The sequence below is a fragment of the Rhinatrema bivittatum genome, chromosome 8 (assembly GCF_901001135.1).
Source record: "Rhinatrema bivittatum chromosome 8, aRhiBiv1.1, whole genome shotgun sequence".
Classification (NCBI taxonomy): domain Eukaryota; kingdom Metazoa; phylum Chordata; class Amphibia; order Gymnophiona; family Rhinatrematidae; genus Rhinatrema; species Rhinatrema bivittatum.
This window is the reverse complement of record NC_042622.1, coordinates 267,257,859-267,273,128: the sequence shown is the minus strand read 5'-3', so window position 1 is coordinate 267,273,128 and position 15,270 is coordinate 267,257,859. Positions and strand designations below refer to the sequence as shown.

The following is a 15,270-nucleotide window of genomic DNA, read 5'->3' as shown; positions in this document are numbered from 1 at the left end:
ATCGGTCTTATCACCTGGTCAGATCATGCCCTCATATGGCTAGAGGTCCGGTTACCAACTAGAACCACTGGTAAAACAATATTGGCATTTAAATGATAGCTTATTAAACAATAAAACCTTTGTGGAATCCTTGACTAGTGAAATTCAGGAATATTTAACTCTAAATAGCACAGAGGACATAGCACCCGGAACAGTTTGGGACTGCTTAAAGGCGGTTGTTCGGGGAAAGTTAATTTCAAGGGCCAGCTTTCTTAAAAAAGAAAGGAACGCTAAGTGCCTGCCTACACCACATGCAGCGTATTGCCAGATTAGTTGTTAGCCATAAGCTTTTCTTAGGTCCCAAGAAGCTTGATGAACTGGAATCTGCCAGAAGACAACTGCAAGCCCTCAACCTAGCGAAAATAACATTTCATCTAGATCTGCTACGCCAGACTCACTTCGAATTTGGCAATAAGGCAGGACGTATGCTTGCTAGGAAACTTAAAGAAAGAGCAGCCCAATCCATAAGAACATAAGAAATTGCCATGCTGGGTCAGACCAAGGGTCCATCAAGCCCAGCATCCTGTTTCCAACAGAGGCCAAACCAGGCCATAAGAACCTGGCAAGCACCCAAACACTAAGAAGAACCCATGCTACTGATGCAATTAATAGCAGTGACTATTACCTAAGTAAACTTGATTAATAGCCATTAAGTAAACTTGATTAATAGCCATTATCGCCAAAACACCGATAAAACAAAGAAGGATTTCTACACGGCGAGAATCCATCAATATCAATTCAACCCTCAAGCACTCTTCCAATATGTCAAAAGTCTTATTACTGCACCAGCTATTGCTATCACAAACAATGACGAGGACTCAAAATGTGAGGAACTAGCTACGTATTTTTATAACAAAATACAATCAATAATAATGCGATGTAAGTCACAAATTACATTGAATTCAAACACTAATATTAACTCCTCCTACATTAACAATCCTACTGATCATACTGCTACTTCACACTCTAATCAAACTACATCAGCCACTCAAAATAAAGCTGAAACAAAGCTTGTCAATCTAGAAATTACTACTGGTATTGAAGTCGAATCAATTTTAAAGAAAATAAAACCAGCTTTCCACCCCACAGACATCATGCCTACTAAGATTCTCCTTGCAATACGTACAACTATAGCTAAACCGATTGCAAAGATTCTTAACAAATCCATCACCTCAGGCATTGTTCCTTCTTTACTCAAACATGCTATAATAACGCCTACATTAAAAAAGCAAACCTAGACTCATCTGATCCAGCAAACTTTCGCCCAGTTTCTAACCTTCCTTCCTTTCAAAAGTAATGGAAAGAATCATCAACAAACAACTAACTGATTATCTAGATGAACATCATCTACTCTTCCCATCCCAATATGGGTTTAGAAAGTATCACAGCACTGAAACTCTATTAATATCTCTCTCAGAGATGTTACTAAAAGCTTTTGATACTGGAAAACCATATCTTATCGCTCTTCTTGATATTTCTGCTGCATTCGACACAGTAAATCACAACATCCTTATAAACCGCCTTTCTGAAATAGGCATTACTGGCTCAGCACTACTATGGTTCCAATCTTTTCTGAGCAACAGAACTTACAGTGTTAAATGTGGACAAAGTGAATCCAAACCAAGAAATCTCTCTCAAGGAGTCCCACAAGGATCCTCTCTTTCCTCTACTTTATTTAATGTTTACCTTACACCACTATGCCGGTTACTCTCTAAACTGGGTCTTCAATATTTTATATATGCGGATGACGTACAGATTATTATTCCTATTACCAGTTCAATTACAAATGCCCTGAGCTTTTGGAATACAGCATTATCAGAAATTAAATCAATTCTTACGGACAACCAATTAGCTATCAACACTAATAAAACTGAACTTATGATTATATCACCCCCAAATAATACTATACTGAACAACTCCAACCTCTCACAACACATCTCTACAATGTCTCAGCAAGTACGTAGCCTTGGCGTTATTATTGATAACAATCTTAATTTCAAAAAATTCATCGCTGATACGATTAAAAATGGATTCTTTAAGCTACACACACTAAAACGCATTAAACCCCTTTTATACCATTATGATTTCCGTACAGTCTTGCAAGCAACGATTCTGTCAAAAATTGATTACTGCAATGCATTGCTTTTAGGTCTACCTAAAACAACAATCCAGCCTTTGCAAATGCTACAAAATGCAGCTGCCCGCATCATCACTGACACGAGACGCCATGAGCACATCACTCCAGCACTTCAGTCATTGCACTGGCTACCTGTGGCTTCCAGGATAGTATATAAATCCATGACACTTATACATAAAGCCGTTCATAACAGAGAAATGCAATGGTTCAATGATCAATTACAATTCAAAACATCTATCTGCCCTACTAGATTCCAACATTTAGCGAAACTGAAGATCCCAGCGCCTAATTTGACCAAACTATCGACTACAAAAGAACGTTCTTTCACCATTGCTGGATCCACAATATGGAATACTATGCCCTCTGAATTACGCCAGGAAATTTGCCACAAAAAATTTAAACAAAACCTAAAAACCTGGCTATTCAAAAAAGCCTTCTATCAATAAACTGAGTTCTATTATATACCTTTCAGAATATTTCTACAGACACTTTTATATTGATTTTCTTTATGTGATTACAAAGTTATATTTGGTCTTATATTCATACAGTTATTATGTTATATTGTAAAGCTCTATGCTGAATTAATGTTTGAATGTAAACCGAGGTGATGTTTTTTACGGACCCCGGTATATAAAAATCCTTAAATAAATAAATAAATAATGGACTTCTCCTCCAAGAACTTATACAAACCTTTTTTGAACCCAGCTACACTAACTGCACTAACCACATCCTCTAGCAACAAATTCCAGAGCTTTATTGTGCATTGAGTGAAAAAGAAAGAATTTTCTCTGATTAGTCTTAAATGTGCTACTTGCTAACTTCATGGAATGCCCCCCTGGTCCTTCTATTATCCGAAAGTGTAAATAACCGATTCACATCTACTTGTTCAAGACCTCTCATGATCTTAAAGACCTCTATCATATCCCCCCTCAGCTGTCTCTTCTCCAAGCTGAACAGCCCTAACCTCTTCAGCCTTTCCTCATAGGGGAGCTGTTCCATCCCCTTTATTATTTAGGTTGCCCTTCTCTGTACCTTCTCCATTGCAACTATATCTTTTTTGAGATGAGGCGACCAGAATTGTACACAGTATTCAAGGTGTGGTCTCACCATGGAGCAATACAGAGGCATTATGACATTTTCTGTTTTATTAACCATTCCCTTCCTAATAATTCCTAACATTCTGTTTGCTTTTTTGACTGCTGCAGCACACTGAACCGACGATTTCAAAGAATTATCCACTATGACACCTAGATCTTTTTCCTGGGTGGTAGCTCCTAATATGGAACCTAACATTGTGTAACTACAGCAAGGGTTATTGAAAAGCACCGGTCCAAGTACAGATCTCCGAGGCACTCCACCGTTTACCCTTTTCCACTGAGAAAATTGACCATTTAATCCTATCTTCCTGTCTTCTTCCTGTCTTCCTGTCTTGTTTTAACCAGTTTGTAATCCACGAAAGGACATCGCCTCCTATCCCATGACTTTTTAGTTTTCCTAGAAGCCTCTCATGAGGGACTTTGTCAAATGCCTTCTGAAAATCCAAATACACTACATCTACTGGTTCACCTTTATCCACATGTTTATTAACCCCTTCAAAAAAATGAAGATTTGTTAGGGAAGACTTCCCTTGGGTAAATCCATGTTGACTGTGTTCCCTTAAATCATGTCTTTCTATATGCTCTATGATTTTGATCTTTAGAATAGTTTCCACTATTTTTTTTCCTGGCACCGAAGTCAGGCTCACTGGTCTATAGTTTCCCGGATCGCCCCTGGAGCCCTTTTTAAATATTGGGGTTACATTGGCCACTCTCCAGTCCTCAGGTACAATGGATGATTTTAATGATAGGTTACAAATTTTAACTAATAAATCAGAAATTTCATTTTTTAGTTCCTTCATTACCCTAGGATGCATACCATCCGGTCCCATGTCACTAGAATCAAGGATTCCATAGGGATGATTTTATACGATGCGGGTGAGATTCATAATCGCATTACTCACTTTTATGAAGAATTATATGCATCAAATGACCTGGGGGTGCTCAAATTATTGTTGATTATTTCCACCCTTGCAAAGGGTGGAAATATCATCTCTCATGGAAGAAGTGAGTGAGTTTTTAAATGCTGAAATTACCCACTCTGAAATTTATCAAGTAATTCAGGGCCTGAAGCTAGGGAAATCCCCGGGACTAGATGGCTTTACCGCTAAGTTTTATAAAGTCTTTCAGGTTGCATTGATTCCACCCTTACTTCAGGTGTTTAATGCTTTGATGTCTGAGGGCTATATCTCTCTTGATGCAAACTGTTATGATTTTGAGGTGTTGGTGTGGATTCTTGGGCACTACGGTGATGGCTTATGATCATATGTTTTAATATTTATTATGTGATTTTATTATAGCCCTGATGCAGCCACTTAAGCCTGGTGAAACTCGGCCACAGTCGGGCAGTTTTTATCACGTCTCCACCAAAATAAACATTTTTACAAGTAGCTTGGATTTTGATTTTCAAACTGAAGTACAATTGTTTTTTAGATGAACCCCACAGCTGACTCCTTGCTGTATTTTGAGCTGCAGTCTTCCTCCTGAGAGCTCCTTTCCCAGGGAGTACAAGCTGACCAGCGATTGTGATTGGGGTGAAAGCGAACGACTGCGATACCAATCCCCACTGATGCACCAAGAGCCCTGGAGGCGAAGGCTTCGTCTCCGCCAGTGAACCCCGGGATCCCAGAAGCTCCTGAGTGGAATGGCAGATAGATGAAGAGGTCCAGGACGTTACTGTGCAGCCTTGGGAACTGCATGGCCCCTAACTTAGTCTACTAGGTGAAGAGGGGTTACAAAAGTAAAGGGCATGAGAGAGAAATTCATAACAAGAGGAAGAGAAGGGGAACTGGAAGAAAGAAGACTGAATAAAACGCCAGATAAGAAAGAGAATGGAAGAAGAGCAATGCAAGATGGACGAGAGATGAGGAGAGGTTTGTAAAGGAGCAGGAAAAGAAAAGTGACCGCAGAGACACATTATCCAGCCAAATCCATTTTATTTATTGCATGCATTTCATTAAGAATGCTTAAAGTGAGCTACAAATACAATAAATACAATTGTAAAACAACAGCATAAAATAAAATTTAAAAAGTACGTAAAGAACAAAACAATAGAATCCTGACATCGATGCCCAAATTCAGAAGTCTGTACAATCAGTGTATGAAATTTCTAGGTTCCTTCCCTCCTTAATGGTTCGCTCCTACTTTTCATAGTTTCTCATACAAACACCCAGAGAAAACTTGCTTCAGAATAAAGATTTAAAAAACAGAAAACGCAGACAGATCAGATACTTCTTGTTACTACCACCCATTCAAAGACATTTTTGAGGATCTTCATCGTATACTTATCACGGATGACCAACTGAGAAACATATTCACTGAACCAGCTATCTCAATCTAGAAGCAACCTCCAAACTTACTCATCAGGAAAAAGAAATGGTAGGGATAGAAGGGCTGAGCAGTTAGTATGGATGGGCAGACTAGATAGACCATATGGTCTTTTTCTGCTGTCATGTTTTTATGCTAACTACCAGGCTACAGGACCAAGAGGACCAATATTCTGCTCTCCCATCTCTCCGCACCTGGGATTTCCAGTACCATTCTTACCTGGTTCACCTCTTTTCTTTCATATCATTCATTCCCAGCAGGTTAGAGTGAATTCAGAGCTTTCATCCTGGCATTCACACCAGTGTACCCCATGGTTCATGTTACACGTACCGGTTGCGGCAGACCCGCAGCACAGCCCTCTCAGCTTTTCTTACGGATGCCGGCCTCTGGTTCCTCCTCGCTGGTGGCGGTGGGCCGCCAACTCCGTCCTCGGGCCTCCCCCGGTGCCTCTGGCCCCGCTGCAGCTTCTGGCATTCCCGGTCTTGATGCCACTACTCGTCGGGCCTCTCCACGTGGCCCGCGGAGAGATGCCACCACTCACGCCAAGCCCCTCCCTAGGTGCGTGCGTGCTCATCGCTGATCCTTACGAAGGGACCGCTGCGGGAACCTGGCCGCGGCCCCGGATGATGACGTCAACCTCTGCATAATACTTAAGCTCAGGCCCTGCTCCATAGCTTTGCCTTTGCAACAGGTCTCCTCACTACCCGAGTACTAGTTGCTGCTAGAGATTCGTCTCTACTCCTCATCATTCCTGGTTCCTGTTTTCCTTGTTCCTGCCCTGCTTATGCTTTGGATTGATTACACGGACTTTGACCTCACTTTGCCTGACTATGCTTCAGCCTATCTCCAGACCCAGACCACCGCTTCATCCGACTACGCTATTGCCTTCTCTGCGATTTGACCTCAGCTTTGATTGACTACACTACTGACTATCTCTGTGATCAGACCTCAGCATTGCTTGCCACAGCCCCTGGATTGCCGCCAGCCCTGACTCAAGCCTACTATTGGATGCCTCTTCTGCCTACTCCCTGGACGTGGACTTACTAGGCTTCGGCCTATCTTTGCTTGGGTGCCCTCAGTCTGCCTTTGTCTCATTGGCACCCACGTTTCCAGAACCTTACCCAGTCCAGAGTAGGACTAATCCATCCCTCACCTGCTGTCTCTGGGCTGAACCAGCTTCTCTTACTATCCTACCTCGAGGCCCACCTAAGTCCTGCTGGCCCTGGCACTCAAAGGCTCATCCCGCGGGGAACGAGGGTTGGTATAGGTGAAGCTCCAGCGGCCTCTGCCTATCAGCCCACTCCACCTGCCGACGACGTCAACCCTACCTCGGCCCAAGGGTCCACCTCCGACGCAACAGGTTGCAAAGCCCATGGACTCGTTGGAGCTGCGTGCCCTCCAGGCTATCCCAGGCCTGGCATCCAAGGTACAAGAACAGCAGCAGTTTCTTGAGGCATTGGCCTCTTCCCTGGACCACCTTCATGCCCGGCTTGATGCCCTTACTAATAATCCAGCTTCTACTCCGGCTCCTCCTCATTCATATCCATCTCCATCGATGCCTCGAGCCTTGTTGGCACCCACACGCTTCAACAGTGACTCTAGACTCTGCAGAGGGTTCATTAACCAATGCTATATGCAATTCACCCTGCGGCCCTCCATCTTCTAGGAAGAGCAGACCAAAGTCACCTTCATTCTTTCCCATCTCGAAGGGAAGGCGCTGGCTTGGACTTCCCCCCTGTGGGAATGCTCAGATTCCTTGTTGAAGGAAATGTCTCAGTTTGTGACTGTGTTTTGACGGACCCTCGATGATCCTGGGCGGCATGCCGTGGCAAGCAACAGCCTACTACACCTCTGCCAAGGACAAAGAAGTCTCTTCGACTATACCATCGAGTTTCAGACTTTGGCTTCGGAGCTTGCCTGGCAGGAAGACTGCCTACGAGCTATTTACTTGGATGGACTTTCCTCACAGCTGAAGGATGAGCTGGCTGCAAGGGAGCTCCCTTCCTCTCTTAAAGACCTTATAGACTTGACAGGCCAAATTGACCACCGTCTCCAAGAGCGTCACCGGGAGAGTCGGATGTCCAAGAAGCCTTCTCGGGTTCGGTCCCGTTCACCACCGACCACCAACCCTGCTCCAAGCAGAGACATTATGGCAGCTAAGATGAAAGAACCTATGCAGTTGGGTCGTGGGCGGCTAACACCGGAAGAGCGCCTCCGGCGGAGACAAACAGATCTGTGTCTGTATTGCGGAGCACATGGCCACCATCTACAGACTTGTTCTATCCGTCCGGGAAACTTCCTGGCCCGAGTTCAATAGGGGTCCTGAACTTGGGCGCAAACTCTCTGGCCTCCCAGCTATCTGTACCAATTACCTTGATCTGGGACTCCCGGTCCTTTCCTGTGCTTGCTCTAGTAGATTCCGGAGCAGGAGGTAATTTTATTATCAAGGACCTTGTCCAGCTCCTGGGTATAAAGACCCATTCACTCGAGACCTCCTTTTGCATCTCATCAATTTATGGAGAGCCATTACCTGGTCGAACTTCTCTGACTACTGAACCCGTCCAGTTGTGCACCGGTGCTCTACACACCGAGGAACTCGAACTGTTAGTGTTGGAGAAATCCATCTACCCGGTAGTTCTTGGAGTCCCTTGGCTACAGAAGCACTCTCCCCAGTTTAATTGGGGTTCGTTGCAACTGGTGGAGTGGGGTCCCGCCTGCCACCAGTCTTGTCTTCAGAAAGTGGCACCTCCATCCATAGTTCCTTTGGCTGTCACTTCCTCTGGCATACCTTCCCCCTACTCAGACTTCGAGGACGTGTTCTCCAAGCAAAAAGCAGACCTTCTTCCACCTCTTTGGGGGTTGATTGCCCTATTGATCTCCTTCCAGGGACCACACCTCCTCGAGGACGTACCTACCCTCTGTCTCAGCCCGAGACAAGGGCCATGACGGAGTACATCCAAGAAAACCTTGCAAAGGGATTCATCTACTTCTCCTGCCGGGGTGGGATTCTTTTTTGTGACCAAGAAAGATGGGTCACTTAGGCCATGTATTGACTACCACGGCCTAAACGCCATCACTCGTAAGGACAAGTTTCCCTTGCCACTAATCTCCGAACTATTTGATTGTCTTCAGGGAGCATCCATATTTACAAAGCTGGATCTACGCGGTGCATATAACCTTGTATGAGTCCGTCCCGATGACATCTGGAAGACCGCCTTTAACACCCGGGACGGGCACTACGTATACCTGGTGATGCCCTTTGGCCTCTGTAACGCGCCCGCAGTATTCCAACAAATGATGAACGAAATTTTTAGAGATTTGCTGTATACCAAAGTAGTAGCTTACTTGGACGATATCCTTGTCTTTTCTAAAGACCTGGACACCCACCGCACTGATGTCCATACCGTTCTCCAATGCCTTCGCGAGAACCACCTGTTTGCAAAATTGGACAAATGCTTGTTTGAGAAAACCAGCCTGCCTTTCCTCAGTTATATTATTTCCCAACGAGGGTTCTCCATGGACCCAGCTAAGTTAAAGGGAATCCAGGATTAGCCCCAGCCCGTGGGCCTTAAAGCTCTCCAGGTTTCCTGGGATTCCTTAACTACTATCATCACTTCATCCCACATTACTCGACTCTGGCTGCTCCTTTGAAGGCCTTAACTTGCAAAGGGCGAGATACGCAAAATTGGACTCCGGAGGCTGGGGCGGTCCTGAGTCAACGTCCCGTACTCCTTCTACTCCCATAAAATTTCATCTGCGGAGCAAAATTACAGCATAGTAGATCGTGAGATACTTGCCATAAAATTGGCTCTCGAAGAATGGCACCCGTGGCTAGAGGGCACACAACACAAATGTACTGTGTTCACCGATCATAAGAATCTGGAACATCTGAGCCAAGCCCAATGTCTCAATGCCCGTCAAGCTTGATGGGCTCTGTTCTTTTCCAGATTCAATTTTGAGCGTTGTTATCACCCAGCCAATAAAAATCTCTGGGCAGATGCCCTATCATGATCCTTCGAGCCTGAAGACACCCCGGAAGAGCCTAGCCACATCATAGATCCATCCTGTATTTGTTTATCTGCTACGCACCCAGTTCCTGCTGGGAAGACGGTTGTGCCCCGATGACTCCGAGAAAGAGTCCTCCGCTGGGCACATGATTCCAAATTTGCTGGTCATCCAGGATGAGCACGGACCTTGGCACTGCACCAGCAGTTCTTCTGGTGGCCTCCTACTATGGTCTCCGACGCTAAAGCATATGTCGAATCCTGTAATATCTATGCACAGCAAAAATCCCCGGTCGGTCGACCTTGGGGGTCTTCTACAGCCGCTTCCAGCTCCCAAAGAACCGTGGACCCACCTTTCTAAGGATTTCATTGTGGATTTGCCTCCATCAAAGGGTCATATCGTAATATGGGTAACCAAAGACTGATTTTCATAAATGGCCCATTTCGTCCCTTACCGGGCCTACCATCTGCTCCCTTACCGGGCCTACCATCTGCTCCAGAACTGGCATGCCTATTTTTCCATCATATTTTTAGACTGCATGGACTACCAAAGGACATTATCTCAGACAGAGGTCCACAGTTCGTTGCTAGATATTGGCGTGCTCTTTGCCGAAAATTAATATTAATATTAGTTAACGGACAAGCCGAGCGAATGAATCGCTCTCTGAAGGTCTTCCTGCGCACTTACATCAATGACTGCCAAGACAATTGGTCCGAACTTCTATCATGGGCGGAGTTTTCTCACACTTCCCACATTGCCACTGCTACAGGCACATCTCCGTTCTCTATTGTCTATGGAAAACACCACGACCACCGCTGCCCATACTTCTATCAGTGCCATCCCCTGCGGCACAGGCTATCGCTGATGCCCTTAAGACGTTATGGGAGCAGACAAATCTTCGCTTACGTCAAGCCGCTTCCTGGGCCAAGAGAACTGCTGACAGTCACCGACGCTTTGCTCCTGAATTCCACCCTGCCCAGAAAGTCTGGTTAAGTACTCGGTATATCCGACTTTGAATACCATCCCAATGCGTTGGGTGACCTTTTATGGTCACCCAATGCATTGGACCCATTACATATCAGAGTCGGCTACCTCCTACACTGGGAATACATAATACATTCCATGTATCGCTTTTAAAACCTGTGGTCCTATCCTGGCCTGCCTGGAAGACTCCTGAACTACCTCCACTTGTGGTGGAAACTGATACAATGTACAAAGTACATGAAGTCCTTGACGTCCGCCATAGGGGCTGCCGGTGGGAATACCTCCTTTCTTGGGAGGGTTACGGACCTGAAGAAAATTCGTGGGAACCAGTTCAGAACATCCTGGACAAAACTGTCCTTCTGAATTATCATCGTGCCCATCCGGGCGAACCCCAAACTCCAAGATGGGGGCATAAAGAGGGGGGTGGGGGGAGTACTGTTATACGTGCCGGCCGCGGCAGACCCGCAGCACGGCCCTCTCACCTTTTCTTAAGGACTCTAGCCTCTTGTTCCTCCTCGCTGGTGGCGTGGGCCACCAGCTCCGTCCTCGGACCTCCCCCGGTGCCTCCAGCCCCGCTGCAGCTTCCAGCATTCCTGGTCCTGATGCCACTACTCGTCAGGCCTCTCCACGTGGCCCGTGGAGAGACGCCACCACTCACGCCGCGCCCCTCCCTAGGCACGTGCATGCTAATCACTGATCCTTATTTATTTATTTGTTTGTTTGTTTTTATATACCAACGTTCAAAAATATATCACATCACAATTATGAAGGGACTGCGGCAGGAACCTGTTGCTACTAGAGATTCGTTTCTACTCCTCATCAATCCTGGTTCCTGTGTTCCTTGTTCCTGCCCTGCTTATGCTTTGGATTTACACGGACTTTTACCTCGCTTTGCCTGACTACGCTTCAGCCTAACTCCAGACCCAGACCTCCGCTTCGCCCGACTACGCTACTGCCTATCTCCAGACCCAGACCTCTGCTTTGCTGACTACGCTAGTGCCTATCTCCAAACCTAGACCACCGCTTCGTCCGACTACGCTATTGCCTTCTCCGCGATTTGTCCTCAGCTTTGATTGACTACATTACTGACTATCTCCGTGATCAGACCTCAGCATTGCTTGCCCCATCCCCTGGATTGCCGCCAGCCCTGACTCAAGCCTACTATTGGATGCCTCTTCTGCCTACTCCCTGGACGTGGACTTACTAGGCTTCGGCCTATCTTTGCTTGGGCGCCCTCAGTCTGCCTTTGTCTCATTGGTGCCCACGTTTCCAGAACCTTACCCAGTCCAGAGTAGGAATAATCCATTCCTCACCTGCTGTCTCTGGGTGAACCAGCTTCTCTTACTACCTCGGGGCCCACCTAAGTCCTGTGGCTCTGGCACCCAAAGGCTCAACCCGCGGGGAACGAGGGCTGGTATAGATGAAGCTCCAGCGGCCTCTGCCTATCAACCCACTCCACCTGCTGATGGTGGGGACCTGTAGGTCCTTGCCTACGGGTTGCGTCAACCCCACCTCGGCCCAAGGGTCCACCTCTGACGCAACAGTTCAGCTCTATCAGCAGCTCTCTTTAATGTATATAAAACACCTCTATGCTGACTGTTAGTGGGCCTTTGGGTCCATTATAAATTGTACATCGATGATATTCAGTTTCTGTTCCCCTTGAAATTTTCATGGGAACTGACAACCCAGTTCACATCTCTGTGTCTGTCTACCATCCGCTGCTGGCTTTGGCAAAATGGGCTAACATTAAATAATGATAAGTCTGAGATTATCATCCTTTCATGGTGCTGTTTTCACTACACTGGCTTCCAATTTACTGGCGTTTCCAGTACAAAATGGCCATCATTATTCATAATCTCTTGTATAATGTTTAATCTCCTTGGATTGCTACAACAATGAAAGTCTGACCAACACGCATTCAAGGTCTCTTCCTTCAAGATTACACCGTTAGAAGAAATGTAACGCTTCGCTGAACTTGGTGCCCATCCCGTGGCTGGTGCACCCTTACCAACAGCTGGGCCCTGACCTCAATGCTCACCACAGACATCTGCATCCCTCATAGGTGCTCCTTTCCTTAGGCACCACGCGTGCTCCTTAGTCTCATAAAGGGCCACCAGCAGGAAATTTCAATACCATCTGGGAAGCCTTCAGGTGCCTCAGCAACATGTCCTCCAGCATCTCAGCTGGTGTTCATTGCTTCGTTTCTGTTTCCTGCCTTGCCTTGTTCCAGGTCTCCTTGTACCCGTCCTTCCTGTTTGGCCCTCTTCCATCCCTATCCTTCTCCAATTGACCTCCCATTGACGACTTGGACCTCTGCCTGGATACTGACCTTGCCCGACAATCATCTGCCTGGACTCTCTGCCTGGATATCGACTGTGCCTACCCACTGCTGGCCTCGAACGTCTGCCTGGATACTAGCCTTGCTGGACTGCTGCCTGATCTAACCCTCAGATCGTTCTTCTTTGCCGTAGACATTCTCCTAAGTGCTGCCAGCCTCAGAACCCAAAGGATCAACCTACAGGGGAAGAAGATGGTACAGGTGAAGCCCATTTACAATGTCCTAGCCTATGTCATGTCTGCCTGCTGCCGGCGTGGACCCAGTCCTTGCTTCACGAGCTAGGTAGTAGAAACTCTGCTGCCGCCCAGGAATTCACTCTTCCCACTCATGACAAGAAAAGAAAGAAAGGGCCTTCTCGACTGCATGCCCAATGCTATGGAACTCGCTACCTTCGACTTTACAATCTATCAGAGAACCTAGGGCTTTTAAGAAAGCTCTTAAAACCCATTACTTCAAGGAAGCCTTTGCCTTATGGCTGCAGAAATTTCCAGATTAAGACATTGATAATTGTAAGCACTTGCTTCTGTTTTTATCTGTCCTTTTATTTTGTTGCTGATGAGTTTGTTTTTATTTATTTCTGCATATACAAGTTTAGAACCCGCTCTGACTGTTGGAGAGTGCGGATAATACATATTTTAAATAAATAAATAAACAAGAGGAACTCTATCAAGTAAGAAAAAGAAATGTGAAATCTGAAAATAAATATGCACATAAATTACCAGCCCCATTCCATTCTATGAAAAAGATCATTCACCTGCAAATCAAGCAATGTGGTATATTACATCCAGTGCAAGGAATGTGCCAACAAGCAATAGGTAGGAAGGCCCACAAAACCAGGATGACCTTAATACCAGCACAACTGTTGGACAGCGTATCTCTCAGCCAGGGCATGCAATCTCTAACTTACCTGTGTTAGTCCTTAAAGGCAACTTCAAAAACTTCCATGAAAGGATACAAAAACTGTAATACCTTCATTTGTTAGATTTAACAAACTATGGACTGAGCCAAGACATTGGATCAGGGCCGGTGCAAGCATATTTTGTAGCCTAGGCAAACCCTTGGTCATTCACCCCCCCCACCCCCCAATTTAACTACGTGAGGCAGTGGCTCCAGCATAGTGCTCCCTTCTTTGATGGCATGGGCCCTGGTACGGCATTCCTCTGGGTCTCACATTTGCTGGATTTTAGTTGTCCCCCAAAATCTTGGCACTCTTGGCAACTGCCTAGTTTGTTTAATGGAAGTATTGGGCCTTACATTGGATTCCTGGTGCATTATGGGAACCTCTTAACACCTTTTGCTCATAGTACTAGAACGGCTATTCCCAGCAATTCCAACACCTTCATCGACTGAGCTCCTGTTCATTGTCTCTAACTGATAATCCAATTTCTACCAGACAACCTTTAATGACCTCTCTTGTGGGCATTCCCATTGAACACTATCCTCCAGATAGAAAAAGATTCCTCACAGCCCAACAGTGACATTTGAAGAAGGGATCTGTGGTGCTGGAAAGCTCATATATCTCATTGGTCCTTCAAAAGGTCTCACAACCTCCTAAGATTCCACCTTAAAGCCAACAAATAAACCTTACCAGGTATAATGGCTTGAAGGTCATCGAGCACAGCCAACCCAGATCCATTTTCTCTCTCTCTGCCCTTTCACTGTGGACATGATTTACCGAACATTTTTTCCCATAGACAGAGACTGGGGGGGGGGGGGGGGGGGGGGGGGAAGAAAGGTTTAGTAAATTAGATCCAGCAACTTCCAGGGATGTGCAGTCCATGTCACCTTTAGTACACTTTGTAACCACCTGAGCAAGGGCTCAAATCGTTCTGGAAAGCTAGTCTCAAATGTAGGGAGTTGCTGCAATGAAAAGCTCTCGCCTGCAACTTGTTTGCTTGACCTTTATTTCTATGGATTTAACTGGACTAACACAGTGATCACGTTACTTCACACCTAAGCCTTCCCCTTACCTATCAGCACAGGAGTTTCAGGAAGGCCGAATGATTGGAGTGAGGGGCTTATGTTGTGCTGCATTTTAGTCCTAAGGGAAGGCGTGCATGCTGGTCCGAGGGTCCGCACGACGGTTCTCCTCAGGAAGGCTGTGCTGCGGGAAGGTTCTGTTTTCTGTGGTTACCCAGGAGAGAATTCTGGAGAACAATGAAAGGTTCTTGAAGTTCTTAAGAGGTCAAAGATCTAAGTTAAGAGGGCTTAGCCCCATAATCTGTTTGCTGATCCTTCTTTACGCCTTTCTCCTTCAGCATTCTCTTAATTTCCCAGACACCTGACTAATGTGCTCTTCCATGACATGCAAAGGCCCTCAATAGGAGGAAAGTTGCTAGGGGAAA

General features: G+C 45.8%; 1 protein-coding gene across 1 annotated transcript in view; it reads right to left on the bottom strand.

Annotated features, from left to right (window-relative positions):
- Positions 1–15,023, bottom strand: part of PRR22 (proline rich 22) — a 59,191-nt gene extending 44,168 nt beyond the window's left edge. The window contains exon 1 of the mRNA XM_029614945.1: positions 14,896–15,023. Coding sequence (XP_029470805.1) covers positions 14,896–14,959 — 64 coding nt within the window. The 5' untranslated portion in view covers positions 14,960–15,023. The remainder of the gene's footprint in view (positions 1–14,895) is intronic.
- Between the last annotated feature and the right edge of the window lie 247 nt (positions 15,024–15,270).